This window comes from Pan paniscus, chromosome 5, assembly GCF_029289425.2.
Source record: "Pan paniscus chromosome 5, NHGRI_mPanPan1-v2.0_pri, whole genome shotgun sequence".
In the NCBI taxonomy this organism is placed as follows: domain Eukaryota; kingdom Metazoa; phylum Chordata; class Mammalia; order Primates; family Hominidae; genus Pan; species Pan paniscus.
Window position 1 is genome coordinate 174,244,512 of NC_073254.2, and position 22,655 is coordinate 174,267,166.

General features: G+C 40.0%; 1 protein-coding gene across 5 annotated transcripts in view; it reads right to left on the bottom strand.

Moving 5' to 3' along the window:
• Positions 1 to 22,655, bottom strand: part of IPCEF1 (interaction protein for cytohesin exchange factors 1) — a 201,532-nt gene that overhangs the window by 65,748 nt on the left and 113,129 nt on the right. For all 5 annotated transcript variants that reach the window (XM_034963117.3, XM_034963115.3, XM_063605526.1 and 2 more), the window contains 2 exons: positions 2,950 to 3,023; positions 1,036 to 1,107 (listed from right to left, as the gene is read on the bottom strand). In XM_034963117.3, the coding sequence (XP_034819008.1) occupies positions 1,036 to 1,107; positions 2,950 to 3,023 (146 nt within the window). The remainder of the gene's footprint in view (positions 1 to 1,035; positions 1,108 to 2,949; positions 3,024 to 22,655) is intronic.

Consider the following 22,655-nt stretch of genomic DNA (forward strand, 5'->3'; position numbering starts at 1 on the left):
TAGGCGTTCCATTAACATATTTTCAATTGGTCATGTGAAATAATAAGAGACACTAAGAATTCTGAGAATAGGGCTAAATCAAATAGAATGCCTTCTGATATCTCCAATCAGCACCTCAAATACAGCCTGATTCAAATAGCCATTGTTGACCAGGTGCGGTGGCTTACGCCTTAGTTCCAGCACTTTGAGAGGCCGAGGTGGGTGGATCACTTGAGGTCGGGAGTTCGAGACCAGCCTGGCCAACATGGTGAAACCCTGTCTCTACCAGAAACACAAAAAATTAGCTGGGCATGGTGGTGCACGCCTGTAACTTGGGAGGCTGATGCAGGAGAATCATTCGAACTCAGGATGCAGAGGTTGCAGTGAGCCGAGATCGCATCACTGCACTCCAGCCTGGGCAACAGAACAAGACTGTCTCAAAAATAAATAAATAAATAAATAACAGCTATTGTGATCACACCTGACTCTAAACCATTAGGAATGGTGTAGGGCAGGTTGTACTCTGCACACAGCCCACTTATTATCACAGATCACCCTGGAAATGGAGCTAGGGATCTACAATTTTAAGTTTGATGTACTCCGAGCAAAGGCGTTTTGCAATATGTTCAGGACAATACACGGAGAGGTGATAAATACGTGAATCATCACGATAATCACACAGCATATATTAAACGCTATAGCAATATTTTGCATGTAGAATTCTGAAAGCTGCAAGATCAGTTACATAATACTTTCAAGCTTCTCTCCTTGTGATGCTGATTCTCCTTTTAACATGTTCTTTTAATGACTTCTGTCCACTCCTTTTTCAACTTAGTGGTTCCCTGAAATAGCCACTTTGATACATGTAATTCTCCAAACTGTTTCCAAATACTAGAGAAGAAAGCACGAAGGCATTGTAACTGCTAAATAAATTAATCCTTAAAGTAACAGAAATAAAATAATAATTGATATGGACATATGATTAAAATTCCAGTACCAGACCAAAGTTAAGTATATTCCCATTAAGGATGGGGTTTACCAGTTTCCTCTACTTACACGTTCATTTCCTGCACATTCTCAGCTGCAAAATAAAAGGTCTTGATCTGTGGATGGCTGATCTTAAAAGCACTTGAAGGAGGAAAAGCACAAACACATAAAAAATTAGTGTTTATAGTCAACAATGGGTCCGAAAGTAAATCAGTAAAATATAAGCTTTGTAAACTTGTCTGCTTTCTTTGTAAATTTACAAAAAATAATTTAGTAATATTAGATACCTATTGTCTAGTCTCTATTTCATATAGAGAACTAAGAGTCAATTTTTTATGTCAGAACATCCAGAACAGGGCTGAGTCTTAGCTGGTCAGTAGTTTCCATTTAAAACATATAGGTATGGCCAGGCACGGTGGCTCACGCCTGTAATCCTAGCACTTTGGGAGGCCAAGGCGGGCAGATCACGAGGTCAGGAGATCGAGACCATCCTAGCTAACATGGTGAAACCCCGTCTCTACTAAATATACAAAAAAATTAGCCGGGCATGGTGGCGGGCGCCTCTAGTCCCAGCTACCCGGGAGGCTGAGGCAGGAGAATGGCATGAACCTGGGAGGCAGAGCTTGCAGTGAGCCGAGATCATGCCACTGCACTCCAGTCTGGGTGACAGAGGAAGACTCCGTCTCAAAAAACAAATAAATAAATAAAAAATAAAACATATAGGTATATCCTCTTCCTTTCACTTGCTAACTGCTTTGCTATAAAGATACAATAAATTCAATTTTAAAGTGATAGAAATAACACTTCAAAATATTCAGAACAACTACTTCAAGCAAGGTATTTCTTCACTTTCAATCAAATATACAGAAGAATTTTTATAGGAGAATAATCAGGTATGGAACGTCCACTCTGCAGCAACACATCAGAAATCTTATTCAAGGCACCCTTTGTTAGTAAAAGGAAATAAGAAATAGATTTTAATATAAAAGAAAAGCAGAAAACATTGAAGATAACAAATGAGAAGGGCTTCCACTTTACCCTTTAGGCAGGAAGTCCTGCAGCACAGCACAGGCCAGGGTTTTTGTAAATAGCCAATCCTTTTCAAACCACAAGAATCAACACTGGACATGTGCAACCACACCACAGAGGCAAAGACTTAAAGCTAACACCAGTTTACTAACCTTGTTAAAAGAAAACTACTCAATTGCTGCAACTAGTCACATAGGACAAAAAGGAAGGCCCCTTTCTGATAAGACTGGAAAAGATGTCAAAGGTAGAAGAAATAATAAGAAAAAGGTGAAAATGGACACATACGCAAAATATAGCAGACTGCTATCATGGGAGGAGCACTTGAATGAGAGTCTATAGATACCTGGGTTTACAGCCAGCCCGCTCATGAGATCTAAGCAGGTCACAAACTCTTTGGGCTGTTTCCTTCTCAGGAAAACCAGGACCATGAGCTGGTAATTTTTTTTGATCCCTGTCAGTGCTCAAATCTTTTGGATTTAAATTAGATCAGAGTGTAATCTCCAAGCTTAAGACATCTCAGAAAATTCAATTCCAAGTGTGCATCTGACAACTCCATGAACTAAGAAAGAAAAGCTGGTCTTGCTGGCGTATCTGCAACTCGGGTGAGTCCTATTTAACTGCTTGTTCTTTTCTTTACTAGAACCGAAGCTTGACATCTGACCTCCCTGCCAGTCCTGGAGGGGGTTTATTCCATCACAGACACAGTCATCAACAACAGTCCATGCCAAGGCTTCGTGGGGGTTTTAAAATCCATCTGCTCCACAAAACGAAATTCCAGAAAATGAGAGGTTAAATGCTTCTATTTCTATGTAGGGTGCCAACCCATAATGCTTCAAATTCTCAGACATTCCGATGTTACCTTCACTGACTTCTAAATCACCATATCCCTTGGTGAACATTATGAAGAGATAGTATCCTGGCTCAGAGTTTTGTGGAAGATGAGAGACAACTTACTGCTTTTTCTTGCATTCGGATGCTCTTTCCACAGTGAAATCAGGCAGGTTGACAAATCCATCAGCTTTCTCTGCCTGAAACAAATATATACCACAAATAGGAATGAATGCATCAATCCTGGGGATTAGTGCATTGAGATCATATACATGGAATAGGGATGGTATAAATGAAATGAGGGAGAATCAAGAGATACCAACCACCCTGAATCACCATGGAGGTGTCCCAGATACACAGCTCATGAGAAAGATTAATGTTATCCTGATAAGTCACCCAGAATCTTTCCAAGAGAAGTGACATGACATGACACAGCTTAGGGATGGTCACCATATGGCAGGCTTAGGACCTGTCTCCACCGGCTTCCTGTCTCTGTGGAAAACATAGCTAACCCAACAGAGTCATGTCTGCTGAGCCCATCAGCATCCACAGCATCTTCTATTCCTACGACTCTAGTCAGCTAGCACGCAGGAAGAAACCTAACTAGCATTCTTGATATATATGGTGCCCAGAGCCCTGGAGTTAGCAAATCTACATTCCTATCATGGATTGACCACTTACTGGTTGTTGTGACTTAAATGAGCTCAGATAAATAAAACTGCTAAGAGTCACTCAACAAACATTATTTCCTCTCCCAAGTCTGTAGGCAGGGCCTTGGGGATTAAATCACAGAGCTACATCTTTCAGAACCTCAGTCCCACCATTGATTTCTGGGAATTCTTTCTACAAAGAAAAGACTGCATAAGAAAATTATATTTATGAGGACGTAGCATAAATGTCACTTTACATCACCAAAAACATGTATAGGAAATATAATCACTGTCCCACCTCTCTAAGAATTTGTTAATCTGTGTTTTACAAATAAAGTTTAACTGAGCCACAACAAAGCTAGATTGTTTGTCACCCATAGAACTCAAATCTTCTTTCATCTACACTGGTGTCTCTGAGTAGAGAAATAGAATCTACAAGATTAAACATAAATGAGTCTGTGGTTATTGGGAGATGAGTAAAAATTGATTTTGAAAATACAATCTTAATTTTACAAGTCAGCTAGCTATTAAGTTAGTGCCATGGGTGCTTTTAGTTTACTTGATCATTCTGCTCTTTCCTTTATTGCCAACTAGAGTGCAACTTGCATTCTTTTCTTCAGAAAAATTAAACTGTGAGGCATCCAACCCTATGCCCATCTTCTCTCTCTTATGTGACTCAACTTATCTAAATTCTTCACCTGAAATGCCTTCCTCTTATAAGATTCAAAACTCAAGGCTGGGTGCAGTGGCTCATGCCTGTAATCCCAGCACTTTGGGAGGCTGAGGCGGGTGGATCACTTGCGGTGAGGTGTTCACATTCAGCCCAGGCAACACGGTGAAACCCCATCTCTACTAAAAATTCAAAAAATATTAGCTGGTCATGGTGGTGGGCCCCTGTAATTTCAGCTACTTGGGAAGCTGAGGCAGGAGGTTAGCTTGAACCTGGGAGGTAGAGGTTGCAGTGAGCCAAGATCGTGCCACTGCACTCCAGTCTGGACAACAGAGTGGGACTCTGTCTTAAAAAAAACAAACAAACAAAAAAAAGAGATTCAAAACTCAATTCTAATGGGCACTCTCTTCTTTAAACATTATATATGCATATGTGTGTTTATACAGAGTGAATATGTATTCATTCATATGTATATTATATATATGCAGCTTCTCTCTTGACAGCCTTCTTAATTACTGGATGCTGATTCTCGAAGAGAATATAAGGTATTCAAAGAATACAGACTAAGTCAACTTTCTGTACAATGCACAGTGCTTCCTGTGGATTCTCAGTCAGCCTTACAAAAAAGTATAGTTTTGAAAAACTATGTGAGGTCCCATCAATTCCACTTTTAGATCTACAGAATGAGTATCCCTTATTTGAAATGCTTGGAGACTGGAAGTGCCTTATATTTCAGAATTTTTCTGATTTGGGGATATTTGCATATACAAACAAGTCAAGTATCCCAAATCTGAAAATCCAACACCCAATGAATACACCCTTTGAGCATCATGTTGGTACTCAAAAACTTTCAGATTTTGGAACATTTTGGATTGGATTTTTGGATTATGGATGCTCAACTGTATGCCCAAAGGAATTGAAAAAGGGTACTCAAATACATGTGCAGCCCTGTTCACAAAGCACTCACAACAGCCAAAAGGTAGAAACAGCCCAAATGCCCATTAACAGATAAATGGATAAATTAATTGTGCTGTATCTATACAATGGGATATTATTCAGCCTTAAAAAAGAATAACGTACTAACACATGCTACGTGGATGAATCTCGAAAACCTTGTGTTAAGTGAGAGAAACCAGACACAAAAGCTCATCTCTCGTATGATTCAATTTATATGAAATATCCAGAAGTGGAAATCCAGAGAGACAGAACACAGCTGATTGGTAGCTACCAGGGTCCCAGGCAGTAGGAAATAGGGAGCAACTGCTCAATGGGTAAGGGGTTTCCTTTTGGGGTGATGAAAATGTTCACAATCTAGATAGATGAGGGGGTTGCACAACGTTATGAATGTATTAAATGCCACTGAACTGCTCACTTTAAAGTAATTAGTGTTAGGTTGTATGACTTTCATCTCAATTTTAAGAATCTATGTTAGGCTAAGGCGTTTTTATGTAAATTTCCATAATTGAAACATCACTTAGACTCAGCATTTGTTTCTACTTCCTCCTCCCATTCATTTCTATATGTTCCAGAGAAACTGTAGAGACCAAAACTCCACCCGCGTTGCTAAATCCCATCTACTGTTTTTAGTCCTCCCTTAATTGAACTCTGAGTGACGCTGTAGCTGCTCCCTCCCTCTGGAGCCACCCTGATGTTGTGGCCTTTTTGACAACACATTACTGCTGCTCCCCTTTTTCCTCTAACTATGCCTTCTTCTCTTTCAGGGGTCTTGTTCTCCTGTCTGTTTCTTAAATGTCAGAGTTCACTAGAGTTCTGTCCACAGACTTATTCTCTTTTTGTTCCAAAACTCTCTATGGATGATCATACACACCCTCATGGCTCCATCTGTCATCACTGTACACACATATCCAAAACCCATACCTCGTATCACCACTGTCCACATATATCCAAAATCCATATCTCAAACTGGGATTCAATCCTGGAGCTCCTGTCCCAGATTTCCAACTGCCTAGTAAGCCTATTCCCATGGGCCCCGCAAGAGTAACAAATCCAAAATCAAACTCATTATCTTACTCCATAAAATGCCCACTTCTTTCTCCTGTGTTCTCGACTTCAGTGAATAATATCACTTTCTAGCCAGTTGCCAAAACAGGACATCTGAGAGACATCCCCAACTCTTCCATTCCCTTCTCGGTGCCCATGCAGGTAAACTCAAAGTTGTATAGTTGCTGCATCTGCTCAGGTCTTCAATCCATCCATTACCTACTGCCTCCTTCAACTTACCCTTAATGTTTTGTTGAATTACCGCAAAAGTCTCCTCAACTGTTCTTCTCTATAATGCTGCTGTTTCATCAAATTTAGTGTCCAAATCACTGTCACAGTCACAGCAAATGTTTACATCATGAACATTCTTCATGGCACTGTTCTGATTAAATACCCTGCATGGTGTCCAGCTGCCCTCGGGTCAAGTCTAAATGCCTCAGCAGAGGATGAAAGACCCTTTATAATCAAGCCCTGATTAGTTCCACAATTTCATCTCTCCCCCTCCCCCATTCAGCCAAAGACAAACAGAAAAATCAAAAACAAAGAAAAAACAATACTTCTGGCCAGGCGCAGTGGCTCACGCCTGTAATCCCAGCACTTTGGGAGGCCAAGGTGGGTGGATCTCCTGAGGTTAGGAGTTTGAGACTAGCCTGGCCAACATGGTGAAACTCCATCTCTACTAAAAATTACAAAAATTAGCCAGGTGTGGTGGTGGACACCTGTAATCCCAGCTACTTGGGAGGCTGAGGAAGAGGCAGGAGAATCGCTTGAACCTGGGAGGCAGAGGTTGCAGTGAGCCAAGACCGCACCACTGCACTCCAGCCTGGGCAACAGAGCAAGATTCTGTCTCAAAACAAACAAACAAAAAAATTAAAAAATAAAATAATAAAAAAAGAAAAAACAATAGTTCCATGGAGCTGAATTAGAATCAGCACCCAATTTATGGCATGATTAGTTTCTAGACAACTCATTTTCAGTACAATAAATCGATCTCAAATGATATAATACACAAATCAATCAACAAAAATGTAACATACCTATATACACTTTTAGTAATATTTTTATTCATCTAAAAATAAAATTGGCCAGGCTCACTGGCTCATGCCTGTAATCCCAACACTTTTGGAGGCCAAGGTGGGAGGATCACTTGAGCCCAAGAGTTCAAGACCAGCCTGGGCAACATGGTGAAATCCCATCTCTGCAAAGGTATAAAAATTAGCCGAGCATGGCAGCACACGCCTGTATTCCCAGCTACTTGAGAGGCTGAGGTGGGAGAATCACCTGAGCCCGGAGGTCGAGGCTGTCATGGGTTGTGATCACAACACTGCACTCCAGCCTGGGTGACAGAGTTACAATGTGTCTCAAAAAATAATTAATTAATTAATTAAATTTAATCAATGTAAAAAATAAATGGTAAATCTTCATTTGGGTGGATTCCTTTTCTGCATAAGTGAAACAGCTGAGATTCCCTTAAACAGGAGCCTAAATAAGTTTGGGTGAAAACACCTTAGTGTTTCCCCAGGAAATTATCACTTTATAAGCAGAAGCTTTTTTTTTATTCTGAAGACAGTTGAGCTATATTCAAAATCACAGATAATTTGTGTCAAAAATGGTCCTTGCTTATTTGACTTGCAAAAAAAAAATGCCTCAAAAATGACAATCACAGAGGGCAAATCCTCAGAGAATGACAGTGCTCTTCTCTTCCTCCTCCTTTTCCTCCTCCTACGCTTCTCCAGATCCCCTGTTGCCTATTATATTAACTAAAATAACTTTGTTGAATGGGATCCTTCTTCTTCAATTCCTAACTTTCTAAAAAGTTTCCTGCAGGCAGCCAAGCAGGGTGGCTCACGCCTGTAATCCCAGCGCTTTGAGAGGCCAAGGCAGAAAGATCGCTTGAGCTCAAGAGTTCAAGACCAGCCCAGACAACACAGGGAGACCTTGTCTCTCTTTAAAAAAAAAAAAAAAAAAAAAAGTTTCCTCCAGGTTCTGTACTGGTACCTGCAAGCTTCCCTCAAAATCCTGATGTAATAAAAAACGTGTTCTCCTGCCAGAGGTATCAAACCCATCGCTTGGCCATTGTGCAAACTTCTCTTTCCAAATCTAGTCTTAAATTCAGAAGAAACACGTTCCTTTTCACTTTGTTTTATGATGTTCCATGATCTCAAACCTTTCTCCTCACAATTCAGCCCATCTAGTTTTCCCAGCATCTCTGATTTTGTTCATCTCAGTGGAGTGTCACGTACAGTTGCTGTCATTAGGCAGCATTAAGTACATATTTCTATGAAAATGGCTGGTGTTACAACATTGGGGGGAAATGTAAAGGTTGCTGATCATCTCTTTGATCTCATGAATCACCTCTAGAGTATTTGTCTCCTTTAAACACTCTGCTCTTGGCCAGATGTGGTGGCTCATGCCTGTAATCTCAAGTGCTGTGGGAGGCCAAGGCGGGAGGATGACTTGAGGCCAGAAGTTCAAGGCTGCAGTGAGCTGAGATGGCGCCACTTGCACTCCAGCCTGGGCTACAGAGTGAGACCCAGTCTCAAAATAAACAAACAAAAAACAGAGTAAAGGGTTCCAAGGTGTGAGCAAGGCAGGTTGCCTCCTGCTCCCTGGCCCTATAATGCCCTTCCTACCTCATTCCCCTAGATAAGTTTCCAAGATTCAACTTAGGTGTGACCATTTCCAAAACTTTTTCCCTATTCCCTTAAGTCTGGACTAGGTGCCCCCATGTCTGCCTCCAGCCCCAGGGGCGGCCCTCCCTTACAGGACCTCTCTTACTGTATTTAATTATCTGGTTGTTTGTCTGCTTCTCCAATGGATTGTGAGTACCTTGAAGGAAATAACTGTGTTGTTCATACATATTATTTATAAGGTGTGGAATAAATACATGTGAAATAAATAAATACATTTTTTGAATGAATGAATGAACTATAATCTTTTTCCTCTGACAATAAAGTGTTAAAATGAGATGCAGAAGGCAGTGTGGAAAAGTTTGCCGGTTTTTTTTTTTTTTTTTTTTGAGACGGAGTCTCTCTCTGTTGCCCAGGCTGGACTGCAGTGGCGCGATCTTGGCTTACTGCAAGCTCTGCCTCCTGGGTTCACGCCATTCTCCCGCCTCAGCCTCCCGAGTAGCTGGGACTACAGGCACCCACCACCACACCCGGCTCATTTTTTGTATTTTTTTTTTTTTAGTAGAGATGGGGTTCGCCATGTTAGCCAGGACGGTCTCAATCTCCTGACCTCATGATCTGCCTGCCTTGGCCTCCCAATGTGCTGGGATTACAGGCGTGAGCCACCACGCCCAGCAGTTTGGCAGTTTCTAAAAAAAGTAAGCATATAATTGCCATACAACTGAGCAATTCTACTCCTAGGTGTCTACCCAAGAGGAATGGATGCAAATGCCCGTGCAAAGGTTTGCATGCAAATCGTTATAACAGCATTATTCATAATAACCTAGAACTGGAAACAACCTAAATGTCCATCAACTACTAAATAGAATATGACACAGCCATATGACGAAATGCTATTTAATCATGAAGAGGAGCAAACCACTGACACTTGCTGAAACATGGATGAACCCTGAAAACATTCTGCTAAGTGAAAGTGAAACACAAGCGATCAGTTATGACTGTGTGATTCCATTTCTATGAAGTGTCCAGAAAGGGCAAATCTATACAGACAGAAAGCAGGACAGTGGTTGCCTGCGGCTGGGGGTGGGAATTAACTGTAAGTGGGGATGGGGGATCTTATTGGTACAATACAAATTGTTTAAAACTGATTTATTATGATGGTTGCATCACTTGGTAAATCTACCAAAAATGAATGAACTGCAAATTTGAATAGGGTGAACTTTATGATACATAAAATGTACCTTAATAAAGCTGTTTTTAAAAACATGAGGTTCATCAGTTATAACAAATCTCCCATGCAGATGGGGATATTGATAATGGGGAGGTTGTGCATGAGTATGGGCAGGGATCATATGGGAAATATCTGTACCTTCCTCTTACTTTTGCTGTGAGCCTAAAACCGCTCTAAAAAAATTAAGTCTTTTAGAAATTAACTAAAACAGGACATCAGATTTTAGAATTTAAATGCAAAAATAAGTGTTCATTGCCATGATAACATTTGCCCTTTTCGTACCACAAGTATTTTGGAAAATATACAAAATTACTTCTTAGGTACCTACACATGTCAGAAAAGCAGAAGGGCTGACCAGGAGAAATGAGAGTGACGTGTATTCCCGAGTCTAAATAGGTCAAAGAGGACCAAGCCAGAAACAGATGAATGGTAATATAGGAAACTGTCATGTAGTTCCTGGTTAAAAAATGAAAAGTAATATTATATCTCTATTTTCAATGAAACCATAGTTCCTTAATTCTAAAACCCTGATTTCTTTACACTTCAATAATTCTGAAATCAGAAGACACCTTAGAATCTATGTATATTTTCATTGCAACATCTTCTCCCCTAAAACCTGTTATTAAATAAATTACAGGTCTTAAACAGAATCTTGAATTCAAGAAAAAAAACAGCTAAAAAAAATTCTTTGTAATATACTTTTGTGTTTTTAAGTGAATATAGAATTGAAATTCTTGAAATTACCTTGAGCAAATTTAATGAGGTTACCCAATGACTATCTGAATCAGCCGAAGCTGCGAAAGTCTCCATTTCTCCATATAAATCTATTGTTTTCTCAGTTACTCCCCAAAACCCCCAGGGCACTGGAAACAGATGAGGTCTAAACTCTGAGCTGAGCTGCCCATTCTCATGCCACCTTAGAACAGTTGTCTCTAGATTCTCACACTACACACAGACTCATGACCACTAGAGAAATCTGAATTATATTCTTTAAAATAGAAAGTAAAAGGAGATTGAAGAAAAGTTAGGATAAAATTCACTGTAAAAGTTCTAGTTCTATGGAGAAACAGTCATTCTCAAACACTGCTGGTGGTAATGCAAAATGGAACTCAACAGAAGGAAACTGGATAATAATCAGCAAAAATGCACTTGCCCATTGACCCAGAAATTCCACTTCTGGGATCTGTCCTAACTATACCGTGGAGAATATGTGGAATGACATGTGCATTGCAGCATTGTTTGTATTTACAAAGGATTGCAAAGAATGCAAATGTCTGTCATCAGGCGACAGTTGAATACACTGTGGTATCCACACACAGTGAATAACTATGAAAAACGCCATACAACGCATAGAGCAATCTCTAGGACATAGTGAGAGAAAAAGTAAGGTGCAGTACTATATATTTAATATGCTAATTTTGTGTAAGAAAGGAGGAAAAGATTTGACTCAATATACACACTTGCTGTATTTGCGAAAAGAAACATGGAAAAATAAACCAAAAACAAATAGAAAAGGGGGAAGAAAGAGGATAGAGAACAGAGATGTGAAGGAGACTGACTTGGTTGTAACTTGTTACAGGTTTGACTTTGGAATCAGGTACATGATTGATTTTTTAAATCAAAAACAAACACGAAAAAGAAAAGCAATTCTCGAAATTAAAAACAAATAGAAACAAACCTAATTGAATGTAAACATGGTGACATAGCCCCACACAAATAATCATTGCTCTGAAAGACTTAAGAACTTTGACTATACGTATTTCATGGCAAATAGGCTAAGTAAGGACTCTTCGTAGTGACATGTTATTATCATTTTTACATAGTCTTGGTAGGTTTTTTTCCTTTCTTCCCCTCTAAAATTGCACAGAATCTAAAGCTCCCCTCCTTCTCTCCATACAATAGCGTCCATGGCACCCCAACTCATCTGCCCCTTCCTTTCAGAAAAGGAAATACGAGGATTAGCACACCAACACAATCTACATTCTGCAACAGAGAGCTGCACGTATTAGCATCGGGCTGTGACAAGCACTGCACCAAAAGAAAGAAAAAATGTCTGTGTTTTATTTTCTTCTAGATATCAGAAGCAGGCCTGGTAGGGAGTGTGCTTGGAATCCTTTTAAGAAATATAATAATCTTGAGTAACATCTAATAAGACCTATCATTTATTGAGTGCTAAGCATATGCCAGTGAGGTAGTACTGTAATCACAGCCTTAAGAGGAAAATTAATCCCATGCCAAGTGCCAGAACCTAGAACGCCAAGCTAGCCTGGCATTATACCATGGGAACCATCATGTGGTATTATTAAAGTGACAGGACTCAGACCAGGACCCAGCAACCAGTCAAATAATTCTAAAGACAAGACTGAAGAAATTCTTCAGAGCTAAAATACGCTCAGGAACTGAAATGGGAGGAGGAGAGAATCTGCAGTCAACACATGGCACAGAAAAAAACAACCCTGGATTTGGAATTAATGTCTCGATGTAAGCCACATACTCTGACATCCCAGGCAGAGTACTTAACCTCTCTGAGTCACTGTACTCACAGTGAATAAGCAGCTATAACCAGCTTCTCCAGACTAAATGGAAATTAACATAGATGTGTGTAATAATGTAAAATTTGTTAAAGCTATAAAGAAATCCAAGAATTTATTATTATTAGTTCCTAGGAAAGCAGGAAAAGGGGTGAAAAGAAAACAAAAGAGAAGGAATGACCCAGAAATTAATGTAAAATAAGCCTTTTTTTTTTTTTTGAGATGGAGTCTTACTCTTGTCACCCAGGCTGGAGCACAGTGGTGCAATCTCATCTCACTGCAACCTCCGCCTCCCGGGTTCAAGTGATTCTTCTGCCTCAGACCCCCAAGTAGCTGGGGTTACAGGCACGTGCCGCCACGCCCAGCTAATTTTTGTATTTTTTATAGAGACATGGTTTCACCATATTGGCCAGACTGGTCTCAAACTACTGGCCTCAAGTGATCTGCCCGCCTCAGCCTCCCAAAGTGCAAAATAAGCTTTTTGACTGAGTGCATTGTAAGCTGAGCCCTCCGACTAGCTGCTTCTGTGTCTCAGCTCTCCTCTCTTTTCTTTGCATCAGATTAATGGTTATAAAAACATTTTAGTTTATTTGGAGAATAATAAGACTAGTAAACTTACCATATTCTTCATGTATTATTTGGGGTATTTTTACTAAAATATTGTTGCATTTGGGTTTAGCTAACAATACCCTATGAATATAACTAGATTTAGATCCAGAGAGACTTTTTTCTTACAAACACCTAGAAATAGATATTCTACATAGACAACATTTGGTAAATGTTTTTGGCTAGAAAAAAGGCCCAATTTCCTACAGAACCCAGAGATTCTTGGCATTGATTATAAAAACAGATGGAAAGAATTGATTACACTAATGAGGATGGTTCTGAGGATACTGAGGCTCCAACAGGGGGAAGAGGGGAGGGTTCTGCAGTAAGCAGATCACTTACTCTCAGTGACCCTGACATATGCCCTGTCCTTACCACCCAGGGCACACTGGCAAGACTTCCTGCCACCAGCACCTGCATCTCACTGTGGGAAAGCTTCTCTGGCTGCCCTATTCCATTCTTTCACCTGTGCAGAGGTCCTCAGAGATCACTGCTCCTGGGACGAGCTCTCAACCAGCAACAAATGGGTCTTGGGGCAGAAATGCCCCCAGCTAGGCCGGACGCCATGGCTCACACCTGTAATCTCAGCACTTTGAGAGGCCAAGGCAGAAGGATCTCTTGAGGGAAGGAGTTCAAGACCAGCCTGGGCAACATAGTGAGACATCTCTCTTAAAAACATACAAAAATTAGCGAAGCACAACTATGGGCACCTGTGGCCTCAATTATGCAGGAAGCTGAGGCAGGAAGATTGCTTGAGCCCAGGAGTTTGAGGTTGTGGTGAGCTATGATCACACCACTGGAGAACAGTGAGACCCCATCTCTAAAAAAAGAAAAATACATAAATAAACAAATCAATATCCCAGTTTCTTTTTCCCTTAGTGTGAAAACTCTGGGGTACATGTTTTTCACAGGCTCCCAGGGTTCCCCAGAAGGATGAAGCTTTGGTTACCCACAGTCACACCCTGCTTGCTAAGGAGAGCTTTATTTACTTTTCTACCCTCTCTCACTTCCCTATTGCCTTCCTGAGTATCTCCTGGATCACTTCTCAAGTAAACTGCTAGCACCCAAATCCTCTTCTCAAGAATCTGCTTCTGGGAAACCTAAACCAGGATGCTATTCCCCTTGCAGAAAACATTCCCTGCCATGAACAGCCCAACTTCTCAGCAAAACAATCCCTCCTTACTATTCCCTCCTAAAAGTCAACCAAGGATATGGCTGTCTCACTATCACATTAGTGATATTTAGTCATATTTAGGTGGTGACCAAGAAGCGGCTGGCATCCTGTTCTATGCTTTGTAAGTCACCTCTTCTAGCTAGCCACTCACAATCTTTCATTCTCTCCTTATGGAGAAAGAGGGAAAGGGCTCTGAAGTAAGGAGATCACTTGGAGCAAAATCATATTTTAAGTGAAATTAAGTTACTAGTGAACTTTCAGGTAGTCTGACATACAAAGATAGTAATTACCTTCTGAAATGTAATTTTAAAAAATGATTAAGATGGAAACCTCAAATTTAAAAGAATTTTGTGTGATTGTCCTCTGCCGTGTAAAATCCTTAGCTTCTGCTCAGTCTCATCTCTGCCCTATTCTTTTGGAAGCTTTAAAACCCCAAATGTGCTACTGTTTTCATTTATATGGGCTGGTCTCTGCACCAGCATAGTCAAAAAAAGAAAGAAAACAATACATATGAAGGAAAGGTTTTAAATGAATCGGAAGAAATTTGATAAAATCTCACCATTACAGACTAAATTTTATCTCTTGCTATCTAATTCATCTACCATCCATGGTTATTACATGAGTTGGGAGAAGAATAGATAAAGGAGCACCATTTAAGAAAATTTAAAATCAGGGGCATTCTCTTTGAATATTAGAGATTTAGAAGTAATAGGCCGGGCATGGTGGCTCACGCCTGTAATCCCAGCACTTTGGGAGGCCAAGGCGGGCAGATCACCTGAGGTCAGGAGTTTGAGACCAGCCTGGCCCACATGGCGAAAACCCGTCTCTACTAAAAATGCAAAAAATTAGCTGGGTGTGGTGGCAGGTGCCTGTAATCCCAGCTACTCGAGAGGCTGAGCAGGAGAATCACTCGAACCCGGGAGGCAGAGGTCACAGTCAGCCGAGATCGCACCATTGTACTCCAGCCTGGGCGACAAGAGCAAAACTCTGTCTCAAAAAAAAAAAAAAAAAAGTAATGAAGACAAAGTTAAGTCTTTTAAAATCACAGTCAGTACAACACATAATCTTGCCTTCCTGCAATGTGAAGTTATCAAATACTTCAGGAACTTTCAAATCTCTTCAAGCTGTTTTCATGAGTTTCGTCTGTACTATTAAAATACACCACCACCACCACTATGAAAATCTGGTTCAAAAATGGCAAAAGACATTTCTCCCAAGAAGATATGGAAATGGCCAATAAGCACATGCAAAAGTTGCTCAAGGTCACTAGTCATTGGGAAAAGGCAAATCAAAGCCACCGTGTGATGGTACCTCACACCCATTAGGATGGCAACTGTAAATAATTAATTAATTAAGTGACAAGCACTGTTGAGGATGTAGAGAAAATGGAACCCTTGTGTTCCAGTTCTATGGTTGGGAATGTAAAACAGTGTAGCTGCTACGCAAAATAGCATGGTAGCTCCTCAAAAACAATTAAGATAGAACTACCATATGATCCAGCAATTCCACCTCTAGGTATAAAACCAAGAGAATTGAAAGCAGAGTCTCATCTCTATTGTGAATATTGGCATTATTCACAATAGCCAAAAGGTAGAAGCGACCCAAGTGTCTGTCAACAAATATGAGTGAATAAACAAAATGTGGTACACACATCAATGGGATAAGATTCAGCTTAAAAAGGAAGACAATTCTGAGACCTGCTACCACATGGATGAAACTTGAAGACATTATGCTAAGTAAAATAGGCCAGTCACAAAAGGATAAATACTGTATGATTCCACTTATAGGAGGGAACTACAGTAGTCAAATTCGTAGAGACAGAGAGGAGAATGGTGGTTGCCAGGGACTGGGAGGAGAAGGAATGGAGACTTATTATTTAATAGGTACAGAGTCTCAGTTTTGCAAGATGAAAAGAGTTCTGGAGATGGATGATGCTGACGGTTGCACAGTAATAAGAAATTAAGCAATGCCACTCAACTGTACCCTTAAAAATGGCTAAGATGGTAAACTTCATTAAAAAACATTTAATTTTAAAGCTACTACTCTGAAATCGTTATTTGTCAGTAAAGAATGAAAATGCATTTGCCAAGGTAAGTTTTACAAGATTCAAGGTGTGAAAATATCAGTGGCTGACCTGCTGTTAATGAGCACCATCTCTTTCACAGGTAACAGACATCTATTCATGCTTCTGTCGAACAGACATAGAGGCGAGGCCCAGAGATGGTGGGTGGTTTGCCTAGACTGTCAAGGAGCCTCAGCATCACGGTAGAATCAGGGTAGAATTAAAATTGGGTGCATTCTCTTTCAAGGGAATGCAGAGATTCTACATTGTGAGCCCAGGGTTATCTTCCCCTGCAGCGTGCCTTTTCCTTGCATCTTTTTTAAAGACATCGTTTCAAACATGTTTCCCTAAATTCTGACTCCTTACAGAAATATTCAATATTTGTTTAAACTTTCCTCTCTATGGTTTCCTTTTGAAATCTTCTTGAAACATGCTCTATGGAAGATTAAACACAGCAGCACAGTGACAGATGAGTCTATCAATTAGCTTGTCTGTAGAAGAAGCAGCTGGAAACTGACCCTTAAAAGAGCTTGCTCCAGACAGATGATAAATCTTCAAATAAAGACTTCTCAGGAAAATCCTCAAACCTAATGAAAAGTTCAGCTCATCCCATGGGCCACTTGGCATTCTGTTGCTTGGGAAATGTGCCCACACCCTCACCATTAACTCATGTGTTAACTGAACTCTTCCACCAGGGTGGAAAACTCTGTATTGACAAGTACCCAATGTCTTCTAGTCCATTCCCATCTTGTAGCTTAAAATCATCCTTTACACGGGGTCGGTAGGTGTATTTTTGGACTTTCTTACACAGGACAGGTCATAGTCACTGAGAAAAACCATTCCTGGTATCTGAAAATTCCTAGCACAATTCTCCTGCATCCTAAAATCTCAATATTTAGGCAAACACATTGCTTTTGTTTGTATACATTCCTTTGATTTTTTAAATATTGCTTTTAGCTGCATTCAATCTTCTCAAAGTAGCTTTGAATAATATAGAGATAGTGTTCTTGGTCAACACTTACTTGCAAGAAAATAGATGCATAGACATTTGCATCACTGACTTAGAGCTACAAGACCTCATAATAAAGTACAGGATTAGAATCCAGGTGCCATTTGTCCCTTATACCATGCTGCCGAAATCCACCTTACTGCTGGCTTGCTTCAAGAATGATCAAATTATATACACACACATATACATATGTATGTTTATACACATGCATATCTATATATATGTTAATATTTATACACATACATATCTATATATGTGTCAACACTTATACATTTATGCACTATAAATATCAATTCAATATATATCAATTTATTTTTAAGTTAGTGTGTGTGCACTTATGTACTCTATTTCCTGTTAACGATTTTAAACGATTTTAGGATAAAAGCCATTTTTGATTTTAGATTCTATGCATTGGCAAATCAACTATCATATATGCATATATAATTCTTACAGCCATCAGAAATGATGTTGTGGATATACATGTATCAACATGGAAATATGTTTCTATGTATTACTTAGTGAGACAATCAAGTGACAACAGCATCATGTATGATATTATTTTATTTTTGTAAAACATAGAAACAAATGCTTGGAAACACATACAACAAAATGTCTAAACTCGTGCCATGGTGGTAGGAACCTTTATTTATTTATTTATTTTTTAGATGGAGTTTCGCTCTTGTTGCCCAGGCTAGAGTGCAATGGCGCTGTCTCGGCTCACTGCAACCTCTGCCTCCCGGGTTCAAGCGATTCTCCTGCCTCACTCTCCCAAGTAGCTGGAATTACAGGCATGCACCACCATACTGGGCTAATTTTGTATATATATATATATTTTAATACAGACAGGGTTTCTCCATGTTGGTCAGGCTGGTCTCAAACTCCCGACCTCAGTTGATCCGCCTGCCTTGGCCTCCCAAAGTGCTGGGATCACAGGCATGAGCCACTACACCCGGCCAAGCCTGTATGATCTTAATTCATTTATTTCTCTCTGTGTGTTTGCTTCCATGTCTGTCTTCTTTTTTTATTTTGCTTACTTCTATTTTCAAATTTTTCCTATGAGCACAAACTACTGTATAACCTTTTTTATAATTTTTATTTTTATTTTTAGCTGTTTTTTAAGAGATGGGGTCTCACCATGTTGACCAAACTGGTCTCAAACTCCTGGCCTCAAGTGATCCTCCCATCTCAGCTTCCCAAAGTGCTGGGATTACAGGCATGAGCCACCATGCCTGGCCCTATTGTATAATCTTTTAAAGCATTTTTCAGTTACTTTAAATTTCCAAAAAAGTAAAAAGTTGGATTCTATATTGTTGTTTTTTTTTAAAAAAAAAGAAGTTGTGGAAACACCAACAAAAGTACTATGCACTGTCCACCAGAGAAAAGAGGGAGGCTGTGTCCCCTGAGTGGGCATTTCACTGCTGTGAGCTAAGAAGACCGTCCTCTAAAATACCCCAGCCATGGCATTCACTCTGGCAATGCCCAAGCATATCACTGCCTTCTGAGAACAAGACAAAAGAAACCAACATTTCCTGGCTCTCGGTGTTCCACAGTTAATTTTGAAAAGTTTGGAAAGAATTTAAAGCAAGCAACATGAGCAATTGTTCCCACATTACATGGAGTTAACAACAAGAAGTTATTGAGAACTGCCCATCCCAACTACAGATAATGTGGCCATAAAGCTATGACAGGGGAACCATTATTTTAGAAATGCATTCAAGGATCTGCAAAGGAAAATAATTGTTAGAACACAATAATACATTATAGACAATAAATAAACTAAATGTCCATTTAAAAATTCATTTCCACGCATGTGAAATTAGAATGTCAGAAGTAACAGAATTCAAGAAAGTCCTCAATCATTCTAACATTTAGGTTTCCAAATGTTAACTAAGCAAGCATTTTTACCCCTTTGATCCATGAGTCATTGTCTTGCGGTAAACCGGTCACCTACAGCTGCTGAAATGTCACGTTTTGCCCTGTCCAGACATGTCAACATTCCACCTTCTCATTCTCCTTTCTAATGCAAATTCTAGGAACCCATACGTTGGCCAAAAGTTCATCAATTTCACATGGTTAGTTTGAATTGTCTTCACTGAAGAAACTTTTTTTTTTTGAGACGCAGTCTCGCTCTGTCACCCAGGCTGGAGTGCAGTGATGTGATCTCGGCTAACTGCAACCTCCGCCTCCCATGTTCAAGCAATTCTCTTGCCTCAGTCTCCCAAGTAGGTGGGACTACAGGCCTAGCCACCACGCCTGGCTAATTTTTATATTTTTAGTAGAGGGGGGTTTCACCATGTTGGCCAGGCTGATCTTGAACTCCTGACCTACAGTGATCTGCCCACCTCAGCCACCCAAAGTGCTGGGACTACAGGCGTGAGCCACAGCACCCAACCTTGAAGAAACATTTCAAAACATTGGAATTTTGTTTGGGATACGCTCAGAGGCTGGTTCTTGGCTAAGACAATAAATATAGAGTTCAAATAAATTAAAAGCCCATAACTCTCATTTTGGTAGAAGTCTGGGAACACATCAGTGTTCAATAATAATGCTCAATTTAATTAGTTGATTCATACAACTAATTGATAATTAAGTAATGTAATAATTAAGCAATTCCTTCAAAAAATACTGGTACATGCTCTGTACCTGCCAACTTCTAGGATATAGAAACACAGTTTAAATCAGACAAGTAAAGAATACGTCCTCTGCTGCTTATGTTGTAGCTGGGGGAGAAAGAATATAATAAGCTATGACTAATGTATTCATAAATTCCTATAAAATTTTTTTGAATCTATTGTAAACTCACTCAGACATTTTCCAAAATGTATGCTAATCTATGCCTACTGATGAAAGGTTCAGAAGACTTAATGTCACTTTCCCAGGGAAAATTAATCTGTTCTTTATTTTTCTTGAGCTGAAAAAAAAAAAGGTACTCTATATTTACTGAAACTTACAGAATAGTTGTCTCATGAAAAGAGAAAATTTTGACTTTCAAGTAACATTTTCTACATGGGTAATTCTGCCCAATGTAAAAAGTGATTAGATCTTCACTATAGAGATTCTCATAAAACTGATTTCAAGAAATATGCCTTCCAAAGATAAGATCCTCTGAAATTCACATGAAGTGTGCATGCAGCTAGAGATGGAACACATCTCATGCAGTTACTTCAATCCCCAAACATGCAAAACTTTCACCATTCAGAAAGCAAAGGAGAAACACAATCACAATTGTACAGACATATTGGATCCTCAAAGAACATTAAAGTCTCTGTAATATATACTAAACCAGATATTAACCTACAAACCTCTTCAGTTTGTCTAAAGTTTTTATGAAATAGATAGTTGGGGCCAGGTGCGGTGGCTCATGCCTGTAATCCCAGCACTTTGGGAGACTGAGGTCGGCAAATCATGAGGTCAAGAGATCGAGACCATCCTGGCCAACATGGTGAAACCCTGTCTCTACTAAAAATACAAAACTTAGCTGGGCGTGGTGTTGCACGCCTGTAATCCCAGCTACTCAGGAGGCTGAGGCAGGAGAATCGCTTGAACCCGGGAGGCGGAGGTTGCAGTGAGCCAAGTTCGCGCCACTACACTTCAGCCTAGCAACAAAGTGAGACTCCATCTCAAAAAAAAAAAAAAAAAAAAGAGAGAGAGAGAGAAAAACAGATAGTTGGATGATTCATTTTTTCTAGTCAAGGCCCAGGGGCCTCAAGGCTTCCTTGAACTGGTGATGCAATGGCACAAATGGTGTCAATAAATGAAAACTAAAAAACACAAGTATCTAATAATTTTATACAAAGAAACAATGTACAAAACTAAAATACACCAAAAAAGTAAGCGACGGTGAATCTAAATGAAATTCCACCCTTCTTAGTCACAAACTCTTTGTCCCTCAATTTTCATATTATTTTCCCAGTCTCCCCAGGCTCTAAAACTTGGAATCATGCTTATTTTAGCCTCAAATTTTTTGTGTCTTATATCTAACCGTTCTTCATACCTTACCCCTTTTTATTTGCATAGTGTGCCCTAAATTCTCACTGTTGGCACTCTAGTCCAGGAGCTCATGTCTGAACGCCTGCATTTTCTCACCGTCTCCTAACTGGCCTTCTGGCAGCTCCCTCACTCTCCAAAACATCCAATTTATTGCTGCTAGGTTCATATTTTTCGCATGCCAATTTCACAAGCTCACCTTCCGGCTCAAGAATAGGCAGTGGCTCCCTACTGCCTGCTGGATCAAACCCACATTCCTACACTATCACTACGTGTCTCAGTCCCCCATTCACTGGCCCTAAGTCACCTCTAAATGGAGAAGCTATGCAGCCTGGGGAAAAGAGCCTGGCTTTGTCGTTGGGAAACCTTTGTTTTAAATCCCAGCTCTGCTATTTACTCCTTATGAGACTTTGAGCAAGTTACTTAAATTCCCTGAGCTTCAGTAAACTCCCTTGAAAAATGGGAATAATAAAATCTATCTTGCTCGGCTATTATGAGAATTCAATATAATCGCTAACACAGTGGGTTGGCACAGCTCGTTTATATTTTCATTCCTTTGTTCCCATTAGTCCCCAGAATGCGCATCTCCCACCTCTACTTCTCAAAGATCCTAATAATGTGTTAGCAAAATGGGAGCAGCTGTGCAGGACCTAATCGGAACCTTGGGGCCTTTCTAGCAAATTCAGATTGCTCCTTTTCCCGTATCTGTTTTTAAGAATAGAGGTGGAAATCCTTTCCTGGAAAACTATTTTCTGTCAAAATCAGTCCTTACACATGACTCCATTTCTCGAAATTCCCATGGGCAATGTAAATGCCGAAGATTCTTAATTCTTATTTATATATGAAATTAAGAACTATTAATTGAGAGCCTATTAACTGTCAGACACAGAGTAAGTTGCTGAAGATATACCCATAATCTTCTCCTACAGAAATGATCAATTATGGAAAACAGCAAGTCTGACAAGCAAGTACCCAAAAAAGAGGACAAGCATGATAGTAAGAAAAGTATAGGCCAAGTGCGGTGGCTCACATCTGTAATCCCAGCACTTTGGGAGGCCAAGGCAGGTGGATCACTTGAGGTCAGGAGTTCGAGACTAGCCTGGCCAAGGTGGTGAAACCTTGTCTCTACTAAAAATACAAAAATTAGCGGGGCATGGTGGCGCACACCTGTAATCCCAGCTACTCAAGGAGGCTGAGGCATGAGAATCGCTTGATCCTGGGAGGCAGAGGTTGCAGTGAGCCGAGATAACACCATTGTACTCCAGCCTGGGCAATAGAGCA